At 38.9% G+C, this 9,924-nt stretch overlaps 1 protein-coding gene across 1 annotated transcript; it reads right to left on the bottom strand.

The window, feature by feature from the left end:
* Positions 1-1,077: 1,077 nt before the first annotated feature.
* Positions 1,078-5,984, bottom strand: LOC115823325 (G-protein coupled receptor family C group 6 member A-like). Its single transcript, XM_030787373.1, has 6 exons — positions 5,791-5,984; positions 4,681-4,969; positions 3,428-4,153; positions 3,083-3,298; positions 2,541-2,658; positions 1,078-2,198 (listed from the first exon to the last, which is right to left on the bottom strand). Exons 1-6 carry the CDS (start codon positions 5,982-5,984, stop codon positions 1,078-1,080), a joined length of 2,664 nt encoding a protein of 887 aa, XP_030643233.1.
* Between the last annotated feature and the right edge of the window lie 3,940 nt (positions 5,985-9,924).

Consider the following 9,924-nt stretch of genomic DNA (forward strand, 5'->3'; position numbering starts at 1 on the left):
AGGAGACCCTCTTATTGACTGAGTGTTCTATGGTAACTACACTGGCTGAAGGAGCCACTGAGAGGAGCTTGATCCAAAGGTATTATATTAATCTCTTTTTGTTTGCCATGACCTCGACAACTGAACTGACACTACAAGATGCATTGGTTTGTTGCAGCTGCTGCTGCCACATGTATTCCACATTTGACACTGTTGTCACATATCAGATAAAATACTTTTTTTGTCATGTAGTGACAAACATCAAAATTTAATAACTGTTTACCTGAATTTCCATGGCTGACTGATCATATGAGTATATGTGACTGATTACACACCTTCATGAAATATTTGCATTTTATTGCAGCTTAAAACTGGAGACATGTATATTTGAGCATAGCATAGTCATATTATATTTAGATTTCATGGTATACAAGTTGGATCTTGGCACATATATAAACTAAACTAAAACGTTAAAAAAAAAACAGTACACTAAAACAGTATAAAAATTTATGTACCTAGCACAAGTGTACATAGTATATTGAAAGACAATAGTTTCAAAATGCTGGCATACACCTTCATGTACTTTCATGTTTGCATTTGTCTGTAGTGTGTGCGTGTGCGTGTGCACATGTGCATGCGCGGGCTTGTGCGCGTGAGCGTGTGTGTGTTTGTGTGTGTTTGTGTGTGTGTGTGTGTGTGTGTGTGTGTGCCAATTCAGGTACAATATTCCATAGTATGATGTTAGATATTAATAAAACTGCTCATTAAGCCGTAATAAAACTTTAAATCATTTTAGGGGGAGATGAAAAGTGAAAGCCGCGAAGTATTTGTTAATTAAGCACCTAAAAAGTATCTATTATATAAAATAGAATTACATTACAATAATTATTAACAAAACAGGGTAGTAAACAGAGTACTGTTAAAAAAAAAACAACAACAACAAAAAAAAAAAAACGCTAAAGTGAAGATGGGCCGACATATTTTTCTTGCATTCAAAAAGTCTGTGTCTGGGTCCCCAAGAGAATTAAAGTTCCAAGGTGAGTCCTACATTTGGAATTCATGGTTTGAGTCCCTGTTGTATTGAAACTGTTGTTACAGTCAAATGGATCTTCTTCGATGTCTTTTTCTTAGGTTTGAGGAAAACACTTTATCATCAGGCTGAATTATGCTTATAACATCTTCATAAGATTCAGTGGAACATACACCAGAGTCCTTAGAGGTTACTGTCATCTGTGAGCCCATAATATTGGGAACTGTCCTCGAATTTATGGATCCTCCTCTTGAAAACATTGAGGATCTTGAGTAGGATGATTTTGACAAGGAATGGTTGCGTGCCCGCTCCTCATAGGCTTCAGTGGTAATTTCTTCTTTTTTCTTGCAAAGAAGCATGTACCATTTTGGTATAAAGTGGCAGAAGATGATACCATAGTTAGAGACCAAGATAGCTGAGGCCTGAACTGCAGTGCGCTCTTCTATCTTGGTAACGTATATTGGAATAAAACAGACCCAAACAAACAGGTAAATGAGCATGCTGAAACTAATGTAGCCAGTGTCTCTGAAACGCTGTGGCACCTTCCTCGCTCTGAAAGCCAGTAGGAAGCTGATGAATGCAAGCAGTGCAATATAACCAAGCATGAAGGCAAAACCTATGCCAGAGCCCTCATTACAGACTAACTGTATTTTCATCTCCTGGTCAGAGTCATGGACCTCCAGACGGGGGGAATCGAGGACCAGCCACAGGATGCAAATGATGGCTTGAATGACAGTACCACAGATAACAAAAACAAAGGGCATGTAAAACTTTTTCTTAGTGTCTTGGATGCTCTCAGAACGAAAAAATGCTAAGAAATTTCGTAGGGCTTTCACTAGTATGCATGAGACAGTGAGGGTGAAGCCTAAACCATACATGGTCTGACGGGCACGGCAGATGTGATCGTTGGGTTTACCAATAAAGAGTACCACACTGCCAAAGCTAACGAATAAACCTGCCATCATGATAAAGCAAAGACTCCCACCAGCTTGGTTTATTACAGGGCCCCAGTGAAATACAAATAAAATTAGGGTAATTATCAACAATAGAACACCTAATCCAGTCAGTGTAAGGAGTGCTATAGCCATGGGCCCTCCCCACTTGCTGTACTCCTCTCTCTTCACCTCACAATGTATCCAACCTTTCAGGGACCATTGTCCAGGTGGACAAGCAAGACACCTTGGAAGGTCTACAAAAAGGAAAGATTTGCAGTTTAGGCACTTGTTTAAACAAACGTTCAAAAATGTTATAAGACTTTTTGTAACCTTCAGACTAATCCAAAATAATACACTAAAATAAATGTACAGAATGTAAGTGATTTAGATTTAGATATTTAGGGATATACCATTTTATATCACTTACACCATGATGTTTGTATTTTTTTTTAATTACTACTAAAGTAATTTTTTATTTACATGTAATGCTGCTGACATGTAATGCATACTTATTTAATGTGAAACAGTATATACTATAAAAATGCATCTTTTACTTTTGAAGTCTTTGAGTACAAAAGCCCATAAAGTTTGCTCACTTGTCTCATTGGAGAATGTCCCCTCCAAACATTCTGTGCAGTTATGACAACAGGATGTTTTGGAGAGTTGCTTTGCTGTGCCAGGAGGACATTCTTTGGAACACTTTGACACTGGAACCTATAACAATACAAATTTAGAGCAAAGATTGTGATGGCCTAATTGACTTGTTTTGGAATTCTCTCCACATACTTTCTATGTAATGACATTTAATTTGATGGTGCTGAAAATAACTGCTTTTGTGTTTTTAAACTGGTTTTAGGTTGTTAAATTAAAATTGTCTGCGTAAAAAAGAAATAAATGAATACACATATATATTTATTGTTTTTCCTGTCTTTCTTTTGCTTTTTTTGTTACTAAATGCTCAAGTAATAAGTTTTGCACTCAGTGAGTATTACAGCAAAATGACCTACGGCTATCAGTTAGTTTGTTTTGGCTGTCACAAAATTCCATCCAAGGTTGGCATTTTTTATTTAGGTCTGACTAAAACAATCAAGCTTTGTGGTTTGGATAACAGAGTAGCTTTGCTTTACATTATACTTACTGTGTTGTTAGGGTTCCCCCAGGTAATGGTCTCCTTTATCCTAACATCTTCTATCTCTAGATCAAAAACACCAACAACTTTAGCAATTCTCTTTCCTCTGGAATCATCTCTGACCCAGTTGACCAAATCATATCCATTCATAAAGTTCCCTGACTCGCTGAAATAAAACCGCCGATTGTCCATACTAAAATTTACCCTTTTGAGCTCCTTCAGAAGCTGTGAAAGAATGAAAGAATAAGTTTAATTGTTATTCAAAACTGCAATCAAAAATCATTAACCAACCACATACCTGTGGCCTCACAACACTGTATGTGATATGCATTGGTTTTACCACAGATGTCTCACCTTCCATGGTGGGAAATCTTTATCTCCTGGACAGACATTTTCGTTGCATTCCAATACACTCTTCAGAGCATGGGCGATAGACCACACAGCCAGTTTTTCACCATAAGTTAGGGATATGTCCACTGCTTCAGTTAGACTCCTCTTACCAAGTTGGTTGTACTCCTTAATAAAGTAGTTCTCAGCACCAGGGCTTAGAGTCAATCTCTCCAAAAATTCTTCAAAGCCAGGGTTTTGGCCAGTAATGAAACTGAATCCAAAGATATCTCCCACCTTATTGATCCCGTCCATCCCAGCTAAATTCCGTGACATCGACCATGCATCGCTAGCAATCCACGTACGAGAGATGTTTCTTTTGATCATCTCCTCGAAAAGTTTCTGGACAAGCTGCTCCTTTAGGATAAGCAAGATGACATTAGCTCTGGAGGAGAGGATGCTATCCACCACATTGCCAATCTTCTTTTCAAGATCCTTGTCATCTAGGTAATGAGGCAGCTCCTCCTCAAAGGCAGTGCAAACCTCTGCCTTCTCAGCATCTGATAAAAAACTATGGAAGGCAGACTTGCCATAGTCATCATCTCCATAAATCACGCCTACCCAGTTCCAATCATAATAGGCCATGAGCCGGGCGAGGGCTTTCGTCTGGTATTTGTCACCAGGTATGGTGCGTAAAAAAGATGGGTAGCGCAGTTTGTCACTCAGAGAGTCTGCCGATGAAGTTGTGCTTATCTATTGGGTTGAAAAAAGTCATGCGTTAGATGTTCTAGGATTTACTTATGATCATGTGATGAGGTGCGCCCTGGGCCTTTTCAGCCTGATAAACTGGTGGTAATAAATTCATGTATAAATTCTGGTATGAAACCAATGCTTGGGTATCATTATATGCAATGAGAACTATTAACATCTGAGAGCTAGTATGTGTGTATGTATGTATGTATGTATATATGTGTTTACTTATTTATTTTGCGGTGGACTGTTTATCACACCTAAGTCAGCCAGTGCAAGTGTATGACCAATCAAATAAAATAAATTTCAAATAAATATTTTCTTTGAACTGCCTTATGGTACATTCACAGTTAATCATTTGAGAGCTTCTCCAACATTTTGAAATTTGGTTCAGCATAATCTAAACCTGACATACTTTTTAATTCAGTCACAAATTAAAAAAGTATGTCATTAAAAAAGTATGCCATATTCACATTTTCATTATTTATTCATAACCCCTCTCAGTAATATCAATAATAAGTGTGTCTAACCTGAGGCACCATGTAGAGACTCAAGAACCGAGCAAGACTGAGGGACACCTCAGAGAACCGAGCCCCAATGATTGCCTTTACGTTAGGTTTCCTCAAGATTTCGCAGCTGACAGACAGTGAGCCGTTTTCTGCAAGCAGTAGCTCAGCGCTCTGGATGGCCTTTGAGGCATGGGAGCAGGTGTCACAAACATAGTAACCAAGGCGCACTCCTGGCAGGAAGCCGGAGTTATTGATTGTTTGTATCGTGTGAATGACAGCAAGTGTTCGCACAAATGATATTATGTTGAATCTGGGGAGAGAAAAATTTTTTTTTTTTTACTTATAAATCTGCTGTTGAGGCAAAATTATTCCCATTTGACAGTTATGAAAACAGAAATGCTTTGCAGCATTGAAAGTGTGGAATGGTTCAGCAATAGCTTATATCAAGAAATGTCAGATGTATTTCAGCTTTTGTCTCAAATGCTATGTGCATTCACATAGCATCTATCTCAGCTGAACTAAATGCTGCACTGACTGTAAGGAATTTCATTTTGTCAAAACAGGTAGATCAAGAGAACAGGACAGGGTGTTGAGTTTCACTTTAAAAAAAAAAAACAACTCCACTCTACTGGCTTTCCAAGGGTGGCCTCACTCTACCACTTTTGAATACAGATTTAGAATTTAAACTCCTAGAAATGATACCTTTCTGCCTTTATTTGAGCTTCATGTCAGAATTTACACTGAGCTTTGAACTGAAATCTGACCTAGTTCTTATGTGAGTATAAACATAACACTCAGAAATGTGCCATCCAAAGCAACAACAACAACAACAACAACAACAATAATGATGATGATGATTATTATTATTATTATTATTATTATTATTATTATTATTATTGTTGTTATTATTGTTATTATTATTAATATGTGTAGCAAGATCACTGATGGAATAAAAACGGTTGAGGGATACATCAAGGACTCAGATGTGAAGCAGCGACATTCATTACTCTGGTTTATGCTCATCAGTTCTCTTGTTTAATTCAATCATTGAGTCATTCAGAGTAACAAGAAGTCCTTCCACCAACATCTACTTTATAACACCTTGATAAAAAGCAATGTCAGAGTACTCACTCGGAGCAGTTATATCTCTCTGGCTTCTCACGTGCATGAAGGGTCTCCACTTTTGAGTGGATGGAGTTAAGTACTCCTATCTTAACGTCCCCATCTGCCCAGGCTCCACACTTGTCCAGGGAGTAATCACAACATGTGGCAAAATTCACCAACAGGAGAAAGCTGACAGCCGTGCCACCCTTATGTGACAACATGGCACAGAGTGGACACTCGTTGATTCCAAGGAACAAAACACACCTAATGAGCATTTGTCGAGTAACGCAGTGATCTTCAAGAGCTTGCCTCAACAACAAGTCAAACAGGGTTGACCACTTTTATTTTTGGGTTAGGAGGATTGTTTTCACTTTCATTCTTTTTCGGAACAATTCCAAATGTAAGCAATACTTGAACCTGAAAGTATGATCCTTCAAAGTTGGGTCTTATGATAGGAGATGTGCTCAGACAATACATTACATGAAAACTCTTCACATCTTGTAGCTTTATATCCTTAATACATTTTATGTACTATTAAGCACTTGACATTTATACTATTCTCCAACAACTGTGCAGCATCATGCCTCTATTATCAACAAGAATCTTCTCAGTCTTGTCACTGAGGGGAGTGTGTGTGAACACATTGCAAGGCACCAAGAAGTAGCTTGCGAGGTTCTAAAGTTGCATCCCGTTGTGTGGATAAACTTAAAATGGCAATAATGTTTATCAGCAGACCTCCTTTGTCTCCTTTGAGATCGAGGTCCGGCTTGGAAGCAAAGAACAATTGCCTTTCATAGTTATGTTGTGACTGGTTGTCCAGATGTCTCTGCCAGTGTTTATTACAGCTCCTCTGCCTGAACACTATAGCCATTTTCACATAGCTACGGACTATGTCCACAGAATCAGGTTCGGACATTGTCCGAAGTTACCCTTTCACACATGTAGCACAAAACAGGAGACTGTCCGTGTCAGATGCTCACCTACTCGAAATACTCCATTTGGTTTAGGCAAGGGGCAGTGTTGCCAGATGGGAAATGTTAAAGTATCGTAACAGAGGCTTAAAATTATTGTATTTTGAGGGAAATTATCATATGTGAGTGAGAACCAATAGAACAAATGGGCATAAATGTGTCAGAAAACTCGAACAACTAACGACTTTTAATGTTTACTGTCCGATCGGACTGATTCAGACATTTGCGTTCTCACATACAGCTCCTCACGTAGAGTCTAGATAAATTTAGGGTTACAGTTCATGTCTGAAGGGGGCTTATAAGAGCATGCATGACTGCTTGATCACTATTTACTACTGTAAAAGCACTTTCTTAAGAACAATAAACAATCTTGCAAATCTCCCTGTTTGGTTATACATTAATAATTCTGTTTCAGCAATAATTAAATAAAAATGAATCACCTTTTCTCACTGCGCAAAGACTTCACTGATATTATGAAAACTGAGCTCTGGGCAGTTGCAGAGAACGAATTGGCAATTATTACAACTGACTTTCCAGCACTCAGATCAGGATTTGACGGCTATAAGAAAACTTTAGACTCTGAATTATCAACATTGCAGCACCATGGGAGCTGCGGAGCAAGGCCTGTTGACCTGTACTGATGATGTAGCCACTCTGCAAACTGAGGTGAAATGGCTAGGAGCTTTGTCAGAGTCACTTCGAAATAAATGTGATGATCTACAGTCGAGGTCCAGAAGAAATAATGTAAGCATTATAGGAGTTCCCAATAGCTGTTCCCTGACCGGTGTTGCAACAATACTGCAAAGTGCATTCTCCTAGGATAAAGCCCCTTTAATCGACAGGTCCCACAGAACATTGCAACCGGTGCCAAAACCTGGACAGTCACCTCGGACCACTGTGGCCTCCATTTCTACACTGACTGTGTCAACATCCAGCGGCTCATCAGGGAAAAACATTAAGGTCGACTGTATGATCATTACGATCTTCCCCGACTACACAGTACAGGTGGCCAAGGCCTGCTCAGATTTCAACGGCATCCGGCAGCAGCTGAGAGACGTAGAGTCCAGTACGGTATTATACACCCAGCTCATCTCCGCATCACTTACAATGGCATGGAGAAAACGTTCTCAGACCTGGAGTAGGCCCAAGCGGTTTATGAATATAAAGACACGTGTTCTCTACTTTGAACATGTATTATCATTAAGTTCACTGCCTGTTGTTCTGTTCTAATGTCAGGCTATTTTACATTTAATGCTTTTCTTACAATTTTCACTTTTTAAATGTTCAATACCTGTTACGCCTCAGTTGTTTGATGAGCTGTTTTCTGTAGGAGTTCATTTAGCTTAGTGGTTACCTGATCACCAAGGACTTTCAATGTGCCATCACTTCTCCAAGTTAGAGGAGGTTAATGCGATTTCCATGTAGTGGGAGATCAGCATTGGGGTCCAGGCAATATTTTTTTTTCTTTTCCCCTATATCTGTATTTCAACCTTATTGAGCTTAGGGTCCACAAATTGTTCATCTCTGAACCACTTATTTCATTCCTTATGTAATATATGACATCAGATAACTGTAGTGCATTAGGCTCCATTTGGCTTATTAGCTGGAATATCAAAGCGCAGTCATGTGTTTGCTCACCTGAAATTGTTTGGCTCAGAAACAATTTTTTTTTACAGGAGACCCATCTCCATACCACTGAGCGTGCTAGGCTCAGAAGAGGATGGATCAAACAAATATTTTGCTATGGGGATAGATCCAGGGGGGCAGCCATACTGATCAAAAAAGTGGTCCCATTTGTCCCTATCACTGTAATTTCTGACAGCGATGGCAGGTATGTGATTGTAGCAGGGAAAATCTTTGGGGCACAAATTTCTTAGCTAATGTATATGGCCCAAATTGGGATAACCTTCAATTCTTCTCCCGCTTCATAGCGAAAATCCCAAATCTTAACTCCAACCATTTATTCATAGGAAATGACTTTAATTGTGTGTTTCATGTAGGTTTGCATACGTCGAATCCTAAACTCAAAAGTTCTGTTCTTAAATCTGGAGAGGTGATTTTGTCATTTATGCAATCCTATAAAATTACTGATCCATGGAGAAGCCTAAACCCAACCACTGTACAGTACTCATTTTTATCACTGGTTCACCATTCACATTCAAGAATCGACTTTTTCCTAATTGATGATAGATCCTTTCCATTCGTCACAAACTGCGAGTGCCATAATATTATCATTTATGACCACAGCCCAGTTCAAATAGACACTCTCTTTCCTAATAGTGTTGCATCTCAACGTACCTGGCAATTAGATCAACTATTGTTGTGCTGCAATAAATTCCAAAAGTTCATATCAGAGCACACAGATTTTTTTCTGGAAATTAACATCACCCCAGGTATGTCATATAGTACTATTTGGGAATCCCTTAAAGTCTATCTCAGGGGAAAGATCATCTCTTGCATAGTACATATGAAAAAAGAACACACCAAAAGGCTATGTCCAAACAGAACTGTCCAAACAAATAGTTGACATAGACAATAGATGTGCATCTGACACCAGACCTGCACTACTTAAAGAGCGCCTTCTGTTGCAGACAGAGTTTGATAACTTATCTATTAGCCAAACTGAGCAGCTCTTATTTAAATTAAGGCAATCATATAACGAACACGGTGACAAGATGAGTAAGCTTTCATCTCACCAGCTCAAACCAGCTGCTGCCAGATGAGTAGATGTACAGCCAGGTGTCACCCGAATTTCAGCCGGGTGACACCTGGCTGTACATCTACTCATCCTAAAACAATAAACGACTGTTTCAAAAAGTACTATTTGGATCTTTATACCTCAGAGTCTAACATAGATACACCTGAGATTCAAGCCTTTTTAGATCATTTGAATATTCCAAAGATTAGCTTGGGGGCCCAAGTTGGCATTGAAGGTGCCATCACCTCTGAGGAAATATCCCAAGCGATTAATTCCATGCAGAGTAGCAAGACAGGGGGATCCAATGGGTTCCTCATAGAGTTTTTTTTAGACATTCTCCTTTAAATGATCTCCTATTCTATGCTCCTTATATCACAAAATTCTTTCAGAGGAAAAATTACTTGAAACTATGACACAGGCAATCATATCAATTCTACTTAAAAAGAACAAATACCCACTGGATTGTGTTTCCTTTCACCCCATTCTGTGTAA

This window comes from Chanos chanos, chromosome 10 (genome assembly GCF_902362185.1).
Source record: "Chanos chanos chromosome 10, fChaCha1.1, whole genome shotgun sequence".
In the NCBI taxonomy this organism is placed as follows: domain Eukaryota; kingdom Metazoa; phylum Chordata; class Actinopteri; order Gonorynchiformes; family Chanidae; genus Chanos; species Chanos chanos.